The following is an 18,947-nucleotide window of genomic DNA, read 5'->3' as shown; positions in this document are numbered from 1 at the left end:
GAAATTAAACTCCTGGCTACGCAGCCATTTATGGTAAAAAATGGCAGTGGCTTAGCTCATCTAGGCCAGCCAGGATATACGTAGCGAAAGCAGTTTCGTCTACTGACATTTCGGTAGCGACACGCAGTCGTTGTCGTTCAGCAGCTTGGCGGCGCCTCTTCGCGGACGTTCCTCTCGTTCTTCGGGTGTCTCGGCCACCCGCTTAGCTTTTTTCTCCTGGTTTTCACGCTGTCGGCGGGTCTTGTACCATGCGACGACTTCTGGATCGGAAGGCTCAATTTCACGCAGCCTGTAGAGCTGCCCTGGCGAGCACAGCAGCTCTCCTCCTTCCACGGTGCGCGTCTGAGGAGCAAGCGCATCGCTTCTGGCATGTATCCCAGGTACGCGGCGCGACTCTGCGCATGCGCAGTTTAGCGCTGCGGCTGCGGCGCCATGGTTGCCATGGTAACGGCGCATGCGCAGTAGTGGCCTTTGGCAGGCACCAAGGCACTAATCAGCGATATTTCGGGCCTAAATCCCTAATGAACACATTTCGTTTCTAAAAATGGCATTAAAATGTTCGATTAGAATCCGTGTTGCCATCTGTCAGCAAACTGAAAAAGTGGCAGGATTTTAGCGTAGTTAGAGAAGACGTGCGAAAGAATTCATTTTGCATGGTTGGCTCATGGTTTTGCTTTGATGGGTCGTCGGCACGTCTGACCGAGGTTAAGCTACCGTCTGACCGAGGTTACGATGCTATGCGGCGATAGCGTAGTGCTCACGTGTAGTGGCCAGCGAAGCAGATTTGTTCGCGCCGCCGCGGGTTTGGAACCCAGTCGCTGCAACATTTATGCACCTTTAAGGCCAGGGACGCCAAAAGATTCTTGTTCGGGTTTGACCCCATGTAGGGGTTCTTTCGCCTCAAAATGCTTTGGACGAGCACTACTCGTCTTAAACGACACAGAATAAAACATACGACAAGCTGGGTTGATCAGGACCCAGAAAGGACATTCGTCTTATGAGAAGCATGGCCATAGGTGCATGGTTAACCAGATATTCCTTACTTCGACCATGAAACCCCCACTTTAGGGTACTTTCTTCCCTGCAGCAGGGTCTATATTCCCCGATTATTAAGAATTTCCAGAATCTTAACACCACTATTCGTTTGGTTTATTGGGGTTTGGTTTGGTTTGGTTTATTGGGGTTTAATGATCCGAATCAACTTAGGCTATGAGGAACGCCATTGTAAAGGGCTTCGGAAATTTCGACCACCTGGGGTTCTTTAACGTGCACTGACATCGCACAGTACACGGGCCTCTAGAATTTCGCCTTCATCGAAATTCAGCCGAAGCGGCCGGCATCGAACCCACGTCTTTCGGGTCAGCAGCCGAGTGCCATAACCACTGAACCACCGCGGCGGGGCGGTTTATTGGGGTTTAACGTCCCAAAGCAACTCAGGCTATGAGGGACGCCGTAGTGAAGGGCTCCGGAAATTTCGACCACCTGAGGTTCTTTAACGTGCACTTACATCGCACAGTGTACGGGTCTCTGGAATTTCGCCTTCATCGAAATTCAGCCGCCCCGGTCGGGATCGAACCCACGTCTTTCGGGTCAGCAGCCGAGAGCCATAACCACTGAGCCACCGCGGCGGGGCGGTTTATTGGGGTTTAACGTCCCAAAGCAACTCAGGCTATGAGGGACGCCGTAGTGAATGAAGGGCTCCGGAAATTTCGACCACCTGGGGTTCTTTAACGTGCACTGACATCGCACAGTGTACGGGTCTCTGGAATTTCGCCTTCATCGAAATTCAGCCGCCCCGGTCGGGATCGAACCCACGTCTTTCGGGTCAGCAGCCGAGAGCCATAACCACTGAGCCACCGCGGCGGGGCGGTTTATTGGGGTTTAACGTCCCAAAGCAACTCAGGCTATGAGGGACGCCGTAGTGAAGGGCTCCGGAAATTTCGACCACCTGGGGTTCTTTAACGTGCACTGACATCGCACAGTACACGGGCCTCTAGAATTTCGCCTTCATCGAAATTCAGCCGAAGCGGCCGGGATCGAACCCACGTCTTTCGGGTCAGCAGCCGAGTGCCATAACCACTGAACCACCGCGGCGGGGCGGTTTATTGGGGTTTAACGTCCCAAAGCAACTCAGGCTATGAGGGACGCCGTAGTGAAGGGCTCCGGAAATTTCGACCCACTGGGATTCTTTAACGTGCACTGACATCGCACAGTACACGGGCCTCTGGAATTTCGCCTTCATCGAAATTCAGCCGCCCCGGTCGGGATCGAACTCGCGTCTTTCGGGTCAGCAGCCGAATGCCGTAACTACCGAGCCACCGCGGCAGGTGACTAGGAGAGGAGGGGAAAATTTGACGTTAATCGTTTAGGAGAAAGGAGGTAGAGGGAATGTGCGAGAGAGGGAGTGGAGGTTGCAAAATGGCTGGGGTGGTGATAGTGAAAGCTGAGGAATGCGAAACCGCAAAGTGGTTGCCACGGTGTGACCCCAGAGGAAGGCTACCGAGGAAAAGTTAACACAAAGGGTCTCATGAAACAAGTTCTCGGTATCATTGCGCCTATCCCCTGAATATGATTACTTGCCAGGCTTCTGGATAGATGGACGAGAGGGGCGCGGTTTTCGCACTTACCGAGTGGGGCAGGAATGGCAGTGGAGGCTCCCGCATGGCCGGCATATTTCTTTTCAAATTCTTCATGCTTATGGCAGGCTCTCACTCTTGCCGAGCAGTATACGTCACACTTGTTCCTCCGGCCAACAATGCGCAGAGGGTATCTTCGTCCCGGTTATACGTTTTTAGACATTTTCGAGACCACTTCTCGCAGCAGGCAGATAGACAGCTTTGTATTTATATTAGGTGAGAGCGTACGGCTCCCGTTGTGCAGAAAATCCGGTGTCTGCGTGGTGTGCGAGAAATCCTAATTGTTAAAAAATGTGGCATCTAAACCGGGCCCAGAAGAGAGTTTAAGGGTATTTTAGTCGAAGGCTTACTTCAGTGTGAAACGGTTATGCTCTATCAATTGCTCCTGCAAAAAAAAATGCAGCCTTGAGTCTACCGGTGAGAACTCTTGGATGAAGAATTCAAGGAAGGCATTTCCCGTGATGCCGTATAAATGAGAAAGTCAGATTAAATTCATTACTGCTCGCAGTGCCGTAACGCTCAAGTGAAGATTAAAAGGTGGTCCCGTATACGGCACTGTTCTGCTGGGACGCCTTCGTAACTGCAGTAGTATTTTTATTATTACTAGTGTATTTCGCATATTTCGCTGGCACAAAACTGAAAACACTCGGTAGGACGAGATTATGGCAAGGTAGGATTTTATTCCAATTATTCGAAAATTATTATTCTGTGCTGGAGAGGACACAAAGGTGCGCTGCATAAATAGAAACGATGCGCAGCAAGCCTGAAAAAATGCAGTGTTAAGAGTATTGCACTTAGCAGTAACTTGTGCAGTTCACGCCAAATTATAATATATTCGGGAAAATATACTAAATTACGTACATTTGTTTAGAGAACAGTGTAAAGGGAAGCGCCCTTAAATGTCTGTACACCTGTGAAAACTCGCCTATTGCTCGCATAGATTCGACTACACAAACAAATTTTGGCCCCGCGCACAGGCACTACCGCCCTATCTGAGGCACCGCCAAACAAAGCACTCTAATTACATCACGTTATTCGCAAATGCCTATATATGCCGGCTGCATTCCAACCTTATAACCTTATAGTTCCTTTGTCCACGCCATTGACGAGCATTGGCAGGTAGATATCTATACCGCTGGCGCCGGGAAATCTCGCAAGTAGCTTCAAGAGAGACCTGAAGTGAAATAACAGCTAGGAAGAACCATGAAATTTACATTAGAAAACAACGCAATCGCAATAATCAGTGGAGAACAAGAACTTGCGCCACGAAGAAAAGTGCGAAAGGTAGAAGAGCCTCAGATAGGGCGACAGGGCCATAGCGTGGCCGCGTAGTCGAAGCTATGCGAACGATAGGCGACAGCTGCAATAAGTGTACAGATGTCAAGCACTAGCGAGCCAACAGTACAGATGTGGAAACTGTCGCTTACGACTGCTAGCTTCCAGACAACTGTCAACTATTTGTGAGACAGGGATGAAGACCACGCGCCGAAAGACCTCTTATTAATGCTCTTTGCCTTCCCACCAGCACTAGCCGTCTTTCCCCTTGGTGACCTTCAGGGTATATTGAACACTTCCTTTCCTTTGAGGTACTTCAGACGTGAGAAAGGGTCAGAGGAGCAATTCTTCTCATAGGAGCCGAGGTGCACGTCGTTCACTAACCAGGGCATCTTCGGCCGAAGGTCCAAGCTGCTCTTCAAGGTGTTAAACTGCGAAGACCATGGATGAAACTCTCAGTCGCGGTTGCTCTGTTTGGTGGATTGTAATACAGCGAGCAATGAGAAATTTGAGCATGTTTTTGGGGTTGCCGTTTTGTTTTATTAGAAATTTAGGGGTGCAGGGCGGTGAAAATACACATGCGGACGTGTTAATTAAGCTATCCCGTTCGGAAACTAAGCAACAGCGAATCAGAGTAAAGAGAATTGTGGAAGCGGCTAAAATTAAGAATAAAAGTGGTGGCATGTGCAATTAACAAACAAAAAGGCTTCGTTGCACCAAATTTAAAAAAAAAGTTTAAAAACGAAATGCGCGAACGGATCGGTGCTCGGTGTTGAAGATCAAGCAGCCTTCTGACAAAGGTTTGGTTTATTGGTTTGATTTATTGGGGTTTAACGTCCCAAAGCGACTGAGGCTATGAGAGACGCCGTAGTGAAGGGCTCCGGAAATTTCGACCGCCTGGGAAAATCGGCGAAATCGATGAATGGGGACCTTAGTACTAACGCACTAAAACTATACGGGACACTTATGCCCCGCTTGAAGAGTATGACGCGATGGATTTTACGGGGTAATGCCATATATGCTGAATTGGTCAACCTCTACTTGTCATTCATAGATCCCCGGAGGTCCTAGTGGCACGGCACATACCCAAGTGGTACACCCAAGCGATTCGCCACTGGGCTGCGATGGCAGGTGCTGCCACCGGTAGGGCTTTTGTGAAACGGGTCTCTCTTTCCGTGCAAACCACGCCGCCAGACAAACTTCAGAGGCAACGAGCGTCGCCAGACACAGCAAACCAAAACGAAGGCTGGGCCGTGCAGAACAAAGCCGCCTGTTCCATTCATCGCTTTCACCTGTCAAGTTACACTCCCAAGTATCCGCCTCTTTCATTCTGTCGCCGCATTGCTCATCATCATCATCATCATAAGCCTGACTACGCGCACTGCAGGGCAAAGGCCTCTCTCATGTCTCTCCAATTAACCCTGTACTTTGAAAGTTGCGGCCACCGCATCCCCGCAAACTTCTTAATCAAATCCGCCCTCCTAACTTTCTGCCGCCCCCTGCTACCTTTGCTTTCCCTTGGAATCCACTCCGTCACCCTTAAGGACTAGCGGTTATCTTGCCTTCGCATTACACGCCCTCCCCAGGCCCATTTCTTCCTCTGGCGTTAACCTACCTTCCTTAACTTAAGCTGGACCCTCTTTGTTAGCCTCCACGTTTCTGCCCCATAGGTGAGTACCGGTAAGATACAGCTGTTGCATACTTTTCTCTTGAGATATATTGGTAAACTGCCATTCATGATGTGAGAGAACCCGCCATATGCGCTCCACCCCATTCTTATTCTTCTAGTTATTTCAATCTCATGCAGGGTTGCCAGATGGCTCCGACCTCAGGTAGCCAAATTGGCCGCCGTAGTAGCCCAAACGTAGCCACAAGCAAAATTTTTGGGTAGCCCAAAAGTAGCCAAAAATATTTGTTTTTGTGACGACATTTCTTGAGTATATTGAATTAATTTTGGGCAAGAATATTTACGTATTAGATTTCTTTGTCTTATATATATTATATATAGATATCATAGAGATATTATAGTTTTATAGATATTACATGACATCTGAGGGGGCGCGCAAGGCGTGTCATTTCCGTTGTTACGTTTCGCATCCGTCATGCGCGCTAACCAGTGCGGCTAACCAGGTGCGCTAACCAGGTCCTAAAAATGGGGCCGCAGTTCCACTTTGCAGGCGCGGCAGTAAGCCATATCACCTGAGGCGGGTTACGACAGCCAATCTGCACGCGGAAAAGAACGGCGGCGCGATATAACGCAATCGCAGCTCTAGTTTAGGAATATTTCACCTTCTAAATGTTCGCGCGCAGATTAGACAAATCGGCAGTGAAAATACCTTACTGTATACTTACGCAGCCTCAAATTTCAATTTTATGCTTTAAGAGAAAGGGTTCTCACTGAGAGCGTCACCTCAAAGCATATAGCATGCGCCTTCTTGAAGCTACATTCTACGATATGCATGAGCTCAGAATAAATCAAGGATATATGCCATTAGATGATATTCTATGTCGATTTTATCTTCAGTCTAACAGCACGTTCACAATAATGAGAAAAACATATTACCCTTGAATTCCGACTCCTTTTTCCATTTCTCTTTGTAGTTCCGGATTTACATCGCCCACTTGCCCATTCTGAAAGTTCTCGTAGCGACGGATCTAATGCCATGTCATGCCACTAACTTCCGCCGCCTTCGTTAGTTACAGTGGGTTCCGCGCCGCGCCGAAGGATGGCTCCATGGCTCCGCATGAGTGCACGCAGATTACGCAACGGACACGGCGCTCTCGCGTCGCTCGCAATGAATCTCGAGGGCTGCAGGTGTGCCGCTTGAGGCTGCAGAAAAAGCGTAGGCTCTTGCGAGTGGCGCGCTTGCTGTGTCCGTCACGGGAATAGGAAGAAATAGAAAAAGACCAATGCGTAAGCATTACTTGCCTCATGCGTATCTTGAGCAGAATGTGTTCGCAGAACCAGAATAAAAAATACGAGGAAAGAACATGCCTGGCTGTTGGTTTCCAACCAGCCACCTACCGCAGTAGAAGCGGACGCCCAAACCACTAGGCCACGTCTACGGTTAATGGAACATGTGAGGATCACGGAACCACGCAACAGAAGCGAAACAGTAGCATTTAATGCTTACGTATTCGCATCATGTAGGGAGACTTAAGTTAGTCTAGTGTTTGCCCTCTATTCTGGCGCCAAGGTCGCTTGCGGTTCACCGTCAATGGGAGAACGCTCGCATGTGCAGACGGCAACAGTCTACGTTCGGAGGCGCGCGCGCGCGCGGGTGGCGTTAGTCTGCGGATAAAGTGGAATCTATAGGCCGTGAAGTGTTTCCTGGGGGCAACTTTCACGTAGTGTCCACTCTTTATAAAAGAAATCAAAAGGTCATGATCCTTTACCGCCTGACACACGTCTTCTCGAGCACAGCGTTTTCAAATTGTCATTTTGTAGCACACGCGCTCAATTTCTTTAACCTGCTATAGCCTGCATTTTTTCCTGTCACTGTATAATTGTAACAGAGCACATTATTACAACTTTAACTTTTTTTTTCACGCATGAGAAAGATATAGCCCAAAGGTAGCCACATAGCCAAAACAAAATTTCTGACGCCAACTCGGACAAAAAGTCGCCCAATTTGGCTATTAATAGCCCAATCTGGCAACCCTGATCTCATGATCTGGATCAGCTGTCACTGCCTGCCCTAAGTACACATATTCTCTTACTACTTCCAGCACCCCGCCACCAATTGCGAACAGCTGTTCTGTGGCTAGACTGTTCAATATTACTTTGGTTTTCTGCTTGTTAATTTTTAGCCGTTCTGCTCTACCTGTCTAACTCATCGATCATGCCTTGCAGTTCATGTCCTAAGGCAATGTCATCAGCGAATCGCAGATTACTTAGGAACTGTTATATAACCCTAACTGTTCCTATTTCAGGCCCCGGAATAGCTCCTGTAAACAGGCGGTGAATAGCATAGGCGAGATAGTGTCTCCCTGCCGGACACCTTTCCTTATTGGAATTTTATTGCTGACTTTATGGCCGCCATAAGATGGTCGGATTGCAAACGTTATAAATATCTTCTAATATTTTCACATATCACTCTTCTACACCCTGATTTCGCAGTGCCTGCATGACTGCTGAGGTTTCTATTGAGTCGAATGCTTTCTCGTAATCAATGAACGCTATACACAGGGGCTGGATATATTGCTAGCTTGTGTCAATGTAGAAAATTTTAGCCCTATAGCGTTGAGGTCCCGTGTCGCAGAAAAACCAGCGAGTCTTCGGCGGCGTTGCCCATGAGCTAAGAATACAAAACAAAAAAAAATCCCCAGAGAAGCTACGTACGTGGCAGCTGAGCCACCTAGGTCAAATGATCTTATAACGTTACCACAATCTTAATGTGAAGAAGCATCTGTACACAATGTATACACGTGTTCTCCACGCGCAGTGCATTCTTCGCGGAAACCCTGCAGCTGATGGTGCGAGTCCCTATTCTCTCTCATTGAGCACTCTCTCAGCGTACCTCCTCTCCTCTTGTCTATCCTACCCACTGTACTCTTCTACACTTAGAACTCTCTCACCCAGATCCCACTTTTCACTGACAGCACTTTACGCCTCTCCGCACCCTGTACACTTCTGACCGCGACTCCACCACTCCACTTCTCCGACTGGACGCCGCGCCTGTTCGTCCCTTTCTCCTACTGTCTTCCCCCATTTTGCTCAGCGGCATCGCAGTACACCAGACGAACAGATTCTGCGACCAGAGCAGCAGTAACGCGAAATCATTAAACGAGCATCGAAGAGGAATCTGAACTCGTATTTTTACCGCTGGAGCTCGATCTACACGTCCCGAGCGTTTTCAGAAAGTTCGCATTTTTGTCCAGTGCGGCCGATTTTCCTAATTTAAATCCGATTAAACGTCCCGGCTCCCGCCTTTTTTTTTTTTTTTAATTCTCCGCATACGGTGGAAGGAGTCAGCCACCCATCAAACCCGCCCCGTGGAGGCTTGCCGCTCTGTCATCGGCGGAGTGATACGTAGTGATCGGCGAAAGCAAAGAGTCCACGCGTATTTTTATTTCTGTGGGCCTAATATGCAGCTATGTAGTCTCTGACTATATCTATTTATTCACGGAAACCTAAAAAACAAAATAAAAGCAAAAGCAAAGCCGCCACGCGGCTGCCTGAAAGGCGCTCCATGGGTTGGTCGATTCCTCCCACTGTCTGCGGAGAATTAAAAAAAAAAGGCGGGAGCCGGATGATAATCCGATTTAAATTAGGGAAATCGGCCGCACAGGGCAGTAATTTGAAGTTTCTAAGAATGCTCTGAACGTGTAGATTTATGACTCTTTAAGCGGCCCGCCTTCAGCAAGCTCGCTCGCACAGTAAAAGAATGCTAGCATGTCCTACGTAAGAAGCGCATCCAAGTATGGGTGTCATTGGAATGAATGATACAAAACTACACAAGTGACCAATTTCATCCCAGAAAGCCCCACAGCTGCGCCCCCTAGAACTTCCCACCTGCAGAGAAGGACCAGTGTGAGAAGGCGCGTTTGGAGCAATGTTGTCTCTCATGTTCCTGAGAGCGTCACGTGCCCGTAAAAGGTGTGCTCGGCGAAAACTTGTTCTGCGCATATTTTTAAGGGCTCTGGCTGTTTTTTTTTTTTTTTTTACGGCTAGCAGAAGAAGGTCGACCACCCAGAAACTTGAGTGAATCAGGTCTCCCAGGAAGTGTCTGATGGGGTTTCAGTGTACGTCCACGTCGTTATCGGGAAATATTCTTTGTTCTCTAAACGAACTACGCGCGCGAAAGCTGCGTCGTCGTGTGGTTATTTGCGCGGTAGGTTTCCAATAAGCTTACAGCTTACCTTCGCCATTCTGCAAAGGACTTGTGGCGAGGGGTACATATCGCTTTTCCGTGTTTTAGCTCACGGCAAATATTTGCAGCGCAAGGTGTTAAAGCGAATGTTCCCAGGAAAGCGTACTTCTCCTCGTCGTTTGAAAGAGTCCGTGCAAATGACCATGCCCGGGTGGAGAGGGTGTACGCCTGGGCTAGAAGAGGCTAGGGAGCGGGTGGCACCTCGAAAGCGGTTGAACCTTACGGAGGAGTGACGACGTCACCACGCCGTGCGCATGGTCGTGCCTTGAACGTGCACGCATGTCTTCACCACGTAGGAAGTGCATGTGCCGATACCTTGCTGACATCACTTCCATCATGCATCATGCCAAACCTTACTCAGACCTCTCCACTCCACTTTTCCGAGTGGCCGCCGCACCTCCTTGTCACTCCGGCCCACACTCCTCCCACATTCTGCTCACCAGCATCGTACAACGCCAGATGGACATGACGGTAGTAGTGCTAACGCATTAATGCTTCTGAATTAGGGGGTAGGGGGGGGCGGCAAGATAAGTCAGTATCTACCACTAATGCTGCAGTTCGTTATTTCAACGCGGACATCGCAAAGCCCAAGCAGAATTTAAGAGAAGCCGAAAATGCAATCCTCCAAACTAACCCGACACATCCCAATACAGTTCTCAATACGTGCACTGTGTTCTCTCGCGGAGTACCCAAGAACGTCGCCATCAATCCCATAGCGACGCACGCATCAGGTCGCAAGGAGTGATTGTGACTCCGTAACGCAGCACTGGCTGTTGATGAATAAAAAACGATATGGTCGTTTGTCTGTGGTGCTTAAACAAAGACAAGGCAGTCAGAGTGTTAGGAAACTCTCGGCTGAATGGTCTGAAGCGATCAGATATCATTTGTGCCAAAGCCTTGGGAAGAACGTGGAAAGCGAACCCGCAGCACTGAACTGGTAAGGATTATATACCGGGTGTCCCAGCTAAATGTAACCAAAGTTTTAAAAAAGGCGAAGTGTCCCAATTTTTTAATTATTGACTTCAGGAAGAAAGTGTCAATGCGAAAGTTTTAGACCACCGCGAAAAAACCGCTAGTAGTGCTGTTTCCGTCAAGTTACGATTTACGTAGCTTCATTTGTTGGCCTAAAAAGAAAGTTGTCACGTGACCAGCTGCTCGCTCGCTTCTCTGCCGCAATGTGCACCCAAAGTCTCATCGAGGAGAGGACTTCAGAAAAAACGAATTTTATTCTTTAAGGCGCGTCTTGGGACGTCGAAGTGGCACAGTTGTCATGTGGAAGCTATTTCTTATTGTGCGGGTTATCGTTAAAGGCTGGTAAAAAAACTACTTTACGTAAATATTACTTTGCTGCAAATCTCTTAGCTGTTTCTCAAAGCGATCTACAACTTTTTCATTGACACTTTGTTCCTCAGGTCAAAAATTAAAAAGGGTTTTAATTAAGCGTAACTAATTAGTCCGCCTTGAAGAACGAAAAAAATAATGCAGACTAGGTCACGCGACTCTAAACAACCCTCTTTTGGTGTCAGACGGCTAGGACACCCCGTGTTTTTTTAAAGCTTGGTTACATTTAGCTGGGACACCTGGTATATAAAGGAAGTGATGAAAATTTACTTTCGATAACTAACCTTGTCTCTCAGGGTTCTCTGACCCTCAATGACGTAGACGTAGGCCTTGTTGTTAGGCACCTGTCCATAGAACGCGTCAGCCTGCCATTTTAGCGGGTAATTCGGCCCGCACGGCTGAAAAGAGAAGAAGATAAAGAATCAGTATTTTCTAATCTTTTACTCATTGAAAGTGCTGAACATCGTGCACGGAGTTCTAAAAACAGACTTGATAGTCCAGGGTCATGATTCCCCGGTGACTCCCTTAAAAAAATTAGCGTAATCGGGCATTCGAGCGGTGGCAGCCAGTGCCAGACGGAGCGCAGACGTTGTTGCTCCTGGCAAATCCCGCTGTGGTCAGCACTATTGTGCCGCTGATGTCATCGTAGAGTGGCCGCGATTGGTGGCAGCCTACGCGGTTTCCACGCAAGGGCAGACAAGCCAAAGAAACATGACGGCCTTTACTTTTGTGGGAGTTGACATGAAAAAAAAAAACAATGTTTAAAAGTATGATACTTCTGTTTGCTGGTTTGTGATAAAAATCTCCTATCACCCAGTTTCGTCATGAGTTTTTAATAAGGTACTGTGCTCAGGTTTCCGAGGTTTAGAACGTTGCGGAGTCCATTCCACATGTACTGATTCGTTTGAGGTTTTCATAGTGCTAATTTGTCAACCGCTCTAATATTATTTTTATCTCGGACTTAACAACTGGCCCTAAGCACATAAATACGTTCGCAGAAGTTAAGACCTGGGACCACTACCCATTTCCGAATACCCTTGCGGACCTAACCTCTCTTGTAGCCCCATAATGCCCCTTCTTTCTTTCTTCTCTCTCTCTCTCTCTTCCTTTCTTTCTTTTTCTTTCTTTCTTTCTTTCTTTCTTTCCTTCTTCCTTTCTTTCCTTCTTTCTTTCTTTCTTTCTTTCTTTCCTTCTTTCTTTCTTTCTTTCTTTCTTTCCTTCTTCCTTTCTTTCTTTCCTTCTTTCTTTCTTTCTTTCTTTCTCTCTTTCTTCCTTTCTCTCTTTCTTTCGTTTCTTTCTTTCCCTCTTTCTTTCTTTCCTTCTTTCTTTCCTTCTTTCTTCCTTCCTTTCTTTCTTCCTTTCTTTCTTTCCTTCTCTCTTTCTTCCTTCCTCTCTTTCTTCCTTTCTTTCTTCCTTTCTTTCTCTCTCTCTCTCTCTTTCTTTCTTTCTTTCTCCGCACCCAAAATGGAGGTGCGAGGAATGGATTGCAGCAGCTGGGTCACGTGATTCCTTTGCAGCAGTCTCTGCTTGGCTCGCATCGCGTAGCAGTATTTTTAATCGCAAGCACACTCCCGCGCCCAACACGAATTTCGGCATACACCACACTGGCTCGCTAGATGAATGCATGGACGAGCTGGAATATTTTACGTATATGCGAAGGCACATGCATACAGGGTCTGTTCTGAAAGTAGTAGGAGTGATTTTTTAAAATCAAATTTATTCATGAGAGCAGTACAAACGATTAGAATTTTTCAAAGTAGCACCATTCCGCACCTACACGCTGCTGGTAATGAGTTTTCCAGTTTTCGTACGCCTCCAGGAACGCCTGGGCCGGAATGCTGTTTAGCTCCCTCGTCACGGCTTGTTGAAGAGCCTCTACCGATCCATGATCTCTTCCCTTGAGCGACAATTTTATTCTCGGGAATAGAAAATAGTTTGGCGGGGCCAAGTCGGGGCTGTAGGGGGGGCTGAGGCAGCGTTCCCGCCTTGTGCTGGGCAGAAAATCGGGGCCCTCATTCACATGATGAAGAAGATACTGGCAGATCGCTTTCCGGTTGGCCTTTTGCTCATCTGACAACACTCCCGGCACCAACTTCGCGCACACTTTCCTCGTGGCTAAGTTTTCTGTCACGATCTCAAAAACTTGGGTTTGAGGAATGCTCAAGTCATCAGCAATCATTCTGATACTCATCCTACAATCACTGTTCAGAAAATGTTTCACTCGCTACACATTTTCGTTGGTCTTGCTGGTCGAAGGGCGTCCGGAGCGGTCGTAGACTTCCACTCCTACCTTACCTTCTCGAAGCAGCTTGAGCCACTCCAAAAACACCTGGTCTACCCATGGCAGCGTCACTGTAGGCCTCCTTAATCATGTCGTGAGTCTCTTTGCCCGTTTTACCAAGATTTAAACAAAATTAGATCGCGTATCGCTGATCCGGTAACCGCTCTATGATTCTGCGTGACGAGACGTTTCGACCGGGGTTCACAGTACCAGCGACCTGCTCTCTTCAACGGCCGAGAGCCGACTGGCGATTTTCCCCAGCATTCTCAATATCCCCCTTCAACGATCTTGAACGCGCAGACCGCCTCTCGTCCGCCCGTTCGCCCAGGAAAAAATGAGTCCTACTATTTTCAGAACAGATCCTGTATATTAACGGCGTGCATAACTGAGATAGTTTGTTTCAGCCAACTTCGAAGTTTTCAGTACTTTGTGTGTTTAGCTTCTCGCTTTTCGGGTTTCGTATTTTACTCGGTACTTTCCAAGCCGAAATATGTAACCTGACGGGAGTGTGTTTCTGCTGTTGACAGTGCGGGATTATGACAGCTCCGCCATCGATTGCTGTCTTCAACTGAACCTTGCAGGACGAAGTGAAGCGGCGTAGCCTTGTTTATGAGGGTCAACGTACGGGCGCCAAATTTTAAAGCACGGCTTAATAATGACGTTGCGTAAACCCAGCAATTTGTTATTGATGATTTAAGCGAAGTCTTTGCCGAAGGTAAGTTTTTGTGTTACCATAGCGCGATGGTCTTGAGCTTCACTCGGCCAGTGTACTATGTAAAGCAAAGCTATAATACTTGTATTCTGCGTGAAAGTGAGCACCTGCAAGCCACTTTGATCAATTGCCTCTCAAGTAGATGCAGTGTGGCTTTGGCGGGAAGCGAAGAGAATGGATATCTCCTGCGCACTGTGATTCCTTCCCAAGAAGGAGGTAATCGGCCCAATATAAGGACTCTGCTATTTTGAAAATGCAGTCAAGCACAGCTACCCAAGCAGTACAGTTAATCGGCCTAATATAAGGACTCTGCTATTTTGAAAATGCAGTCAAGCACAGCTACCCAAGCAGTACAGGTAATCGGCCTAATATAAGGACTCTGCTATTCTGAAAATGCAATGAAGCACAGCTACCCAAGCAGTACAGGTAATCGGCCTAATATAAGGACTCTGCTATTCTGAAAATGCAATGAAGCACAGCTACCCAAGCAGTACAGGTAATCGGCCTAATATAAGGACTCTGCTATTCTGAAAATGCAGTGAAGCACAGCTACCCAAGCAGTACAGCTAATCGGCCTAATATAAGGACTCTGCTATTGTGATAATGCAGTGAAGCACAGCTACAGCTAGGAGCAGAGCATCCATTCGCATCAGTGCTGTGGCGCACTGTATATTACTGCAGGGGTTGGTGGATCTGCAAGCCAAGGGCTGGAATAACTAAAGGTGCGTCAGCGATAACCAATCTCTAAGAAATGGATACGTATCATGTCCGCCACCCGAACCCGTGCCCTATCGTGCAGTGTTACATTAGCGAGAACGCACGCAAATTATTGGTCCCTCTTTCCTTATAATCAGATTTCGGCAGCGTAGAAAGTTTCGAGAAGCTGCGAAGAGAACGTCACGTTGTCAGGGTAATCTTTGGGAGCGTGTCCTTGCGAGAAGGACATTACAAGGTCGAAGGGCAACTGCCTCCTGTGCGATCACTTTAACGCTGGGACCACAAACAATGAAACCGGCTGCAAATCGATCGCTACCAGTGTTGCCAGAGAAAACAAAATTTGAGGTTCACTCACCACATCCCTGTGGTCCACAGTGAAACGCACGCACTTGGCGTACGCCAGACTGTCCTCTTTCAGGTCTGCGCTGGCCATCTTGTAGAAGAGAATGCCCAGCTCGAACGAGAGGCCCAGCTTGGTGTCCGGCTTGCTGTATCTGACGCTCCTCACCATCAAGCCGGCCATTTGCTTCTGCGCACCATTGGACGAAGCCGCGCAGGCAGATATGCGTTAGCGAAAGCAAATTTCTTTTTGTTTGCCAAGCTCCGTTTCTGTTCTGGGGACATTTCAAGTTTCCTGCGAGCTTACCCATCTTTATTTTGCACTGTCTGCCGCCACCTTCACGTCATAGTTTGAAGCTGATGCTCATGAGACGACTATTTACAGAGACTAGTGCTTAGAGGCAAGAATGCAAAAGCAATAACAAGGCGTGGGTATGTCAAATGCGGCAGACTGTTTGCCCTTTTTGAACAGGGCTACGCAAAGGGTCTTTTATGAGCGCATCGTCTCCGCTGCCATGAAAACGAAGCCGTGGCTGAGCTGTTTTAAGAATGAAGCGGTAAGAAGAGGCATTGAAGCTCCAAGAATTGACCTGCCTGGTGGTAATTAACGAAGACACAAATTACGTAAAAAGCTGGCCCCGTTTGCACCACACGTGTTTGGATCAGCCGTCAGCTTTTTCGTCATATGAAAGCAGACCGCGTACCACTGCAGACGCAGGAGTTAGCACAGAGACTGTTAGCTCCCAATCCAGCTTATGAGTTTCCTAGGTGGAAGACGTTTGTCAGAAACCAAATTTGAGTGTTCGGATTAGTCTGCAGCTCACCTGTTCACCTTACCCTACTGGCACTGGCTGTGTGCTTCAAGATGAGAACTGAACAATGCATCCGCTATGCAGCGTGTTTGCGTTGTATGAATTTTGTTACCGCACAGAAGATTTAATAGGCTTAAGACAACTGAATACCATCACTAAATTCAATGGCTTGGCCAAACGCAGGTCCTTTCAAAACACCAATGCCAACACTGTGGTTATTCGTTCGTCGGTTTATGTCAGGCCTATAAATGTGCACTACGAAGGCCGAGTAGATTGCAGAGTGAGCCCCGTCGAAGACAACTGCGTTCGGCTAGCGAGCACGAGAACGCAGAAAAAATTCCGAGCCACCGTGATGCTTTCAGCTGGCTCAGATGGGAACGAGGTGCCGTGATCATATGCTAAACGTGCGCTGCTTAGATTGACAAGGACAGAGCTAAAGGCAACACTAACAGTTGATCCCTATATTTAAGCACTTCTTAAGGTGGTGTATTTTTGCGGGATGTCACCCCATCCTCTACAGGCCTTTATATTGCATAAACATTGGCCAAATACAGAGAAGATAATGATAACGATCACATCATCCGCCTTGTGTTGTAGCTAGTGATGCAAAATTATCGGAAAATTGGCTATCGATAGTATCAATAGTTTTTTTGGAACTACCAATAGTGTACAAAACCAACGATAGTGCTACTCTCGACATACTATCGATAGTATTATCGATAGTCTACCACCGATAGCAATACTATCGACAGTGTTGATATCGATAGTATTACCATCGATAGTAACGCTATCGATGGGAAAACTATCGATAGTGAAACTGTCGATGGTAAGACTATTGATAGTAACAATACTGATATTAATCGTTGGTTGGCCAGCGACATAACCAAAGCATTTTCGATACCTAATTGGTTTCACGGTCTCATGAGGCTTAACGTCTCAAAGATACTCAAGCTATGAGGGATGCGGTAGTGGAGGTCTCCGGGTAAATTTCGACCAGCTGTGGTTCTTTAACGTGCACTGGGACAGTTCGGAAAAATACCGAGAACTGCATCCGATGAAAGAACGAACAGCACAAGTTGTGCTGGCTTACACGACGCTATCGTGCACTGCAGACGTCGTCTTGCTGATGTAATCGCTGCAGAAATGCTTTTCGCACAGATGCTTCGCAACCAGGGCGGCCGCACGCTAACATTTTATCCAGCAACTTTAGGTAGGGAAAATCTGCAGAGCTCGGTGACGCGCAGGCCGCGAAAACGGGCGAGTCCTGTTAATTAATCATACCATCACCTCCATACCACACACTCGGGAGACCAAGTTTAGGAAGCAGTGGGTACGCGTGGCTGATTTTATAGAATTGATAGTACTATATATAACAAATAGTACCGATACGGCTATCGATAGTAATATCAATAGAACTATCGATGGCGCACTATCGATAGTACTGTCGATACTACTACTGATAGCGCACTATCGATAGTACTATCGATAGTCCTTTTTACCATCGATAGTTCGATAGTGGCTCAAATATCGATATTATCGATAGTACTATCGATAGTTTTGCATCACAAGTTGCAGCTCCAATCTGTCAAGCAGCATGCATTTCCAGAAAAGTTTGCTTTTCATGGAACTTCCTGCATAACACTTATGTTAGGATCCTGAGGAGTCGTTGAGGCAATAGAGGGCAACTGTTCTCGCTCAGATCGGCACGCTGCTTAATTACCATGTCCGGTGCCCTCTTGTCCACAGGGTCGATAACGCCGGTGGGCGCCGCGAAGCAGTTCGTGTCGCTCTCCATCCACCCCGTGGAACTCAGGGCGATCACGGTGTCGGCCTTCGTGGTCCTGTACATGTACACAGATGCTCACAGACTCTCCTGGAGAGAGCGCTGGTCAAGAATTAACATTCCAGTTAGAGAAATAAAGCCTCGATGATTACAGCATATCGCTACCGCTACTCCAGGCAGAAAGCCCGAAGATCGCCCTTGAGGCCCGGTGCGCCCTGATGTTGGTGACTGGAGGTTGAGTACAACATAGGTGTTATTTAACTTATTTCAAAACCACTCCTGGTTCGTGTATTTCATGCAGTTTGGCGTTCGAGGTTCTTTTCAATTCACCTCACTCACTCCAGTAGACCGCGGCATTTTATGTGACCGCGGCACTGGTTGGCATGCGCCTTGGTGATCTACGTGATATAAGATGCGGGTTGAATTGTGGCTTTGTGATGATGCAAGTGATGCGAGATTTACATTCTTTAAAATGCGTTCTGACATGCCTGAGGTTACAGCGTAGCCCAACGTCAATTCCGGCTTGGTTAGTATGCAAGAAAAGGCCTGCCGTGGTTGCCAGTGAACGCGTCTGCAGTGCTGGGAGATTGCTTTCGCGCTGTTGTGGTGGGATGAAAGAGTGTAAATGCCTCCCCGTATTGTCTTAATCTACTCGCAGCGATGTAAACGTACAATTGCAACGGACTTCGCAGTTTGCATAGGAAAAACCACAGTGCCAACACGATGACTTCCATCATTATGGCATTCGGGTTGTTTATGACGTCAAGAAAATAATATATTACTGTTTGGTAGAACTACGATGTTGCCGCAGGTATTGCAGGCGGCAAATGAAATCGGCAGAGTACCGATGGGAGATGTACCGTCTTTCCCCAAAAGTAACCGAGCACTGGTTGTTTGTTTCTTAGCAGCATGGCAAAGCACCTATGTACCCCTTAATAACTGAATCTGAGTATAGCAAGGTGAACCCTTTTCCTCACTTTTTTAGTTTTTCGTCGCTAGTGGCACCGTACAGGGTTCGTTATAGGGTTGATAAGCAAAAGCCTGTTGCTCTGTTACTTCTGGCGAAATGGGTACATGCAGATGACGTGTCATCACATAGACCTACCCTCGCAAGCGATGTTTTAATGAAGCGACAGTGTACCCCAAGGGAGTGAACCAAAAAATTGGCAGTGGCTTAG

The 18,947-nt window shown here is 47.5% G+C and overlaps 1 protein-coding gene across 1 annotated transcript in view; it reads right to left on the bottom strand.

Moving 5' to 3' along the window:
• Positions 1-4,189: 4,189 nt before the first annotated feature.
• LOC149331576 (uncharacterized) overlaps positions 4,190-18,947 on the bottom strand; it is a 39,155-nt gene continuing 24,397 nt past the window's right edge. Inside the window, exons 7-10 of the mRNA XM_089557375.1 lie at positions 17,707-17,827; positions 15,191-15,364; positions 11,410-11,523; positions 4,190-4,342 (exon numbers count right to left, since the gene is read on the bottom strand). Of these exons, the coding sequence (XP_089413501.1) occupies positions 4,190-4,342; positions 11,410-11,523; positions 15,191-15,364; positions 17,707-17,827 (562 nt within the window). The remainder of the gene's footprint in view (positions 4,343-11,409; positions 11,524-15,190; positions 15,365-17,706; positions 17,828-18,947) is intronic.

Source organism: Amblyomma mixtum, chromosome 8, assembly GCF_055824585.1.
Source record: "Amblyomma mixtum isolate Tamu chromosome 8, ASM5582458v1, whole genome shotgun sequence".
NCBI classification, from domain to species: Eukaryota; Metazoa; Arthropoda; class Arachnida; order Ixodida; family Ixodidae; genus Amblyomma; species Amblyomma mixtum.
The sequence above is the reverse complement of the archived record's forward strand: the minus strand, read 5'-3'. Positions and strand labels throughout refer to the sequence as shown.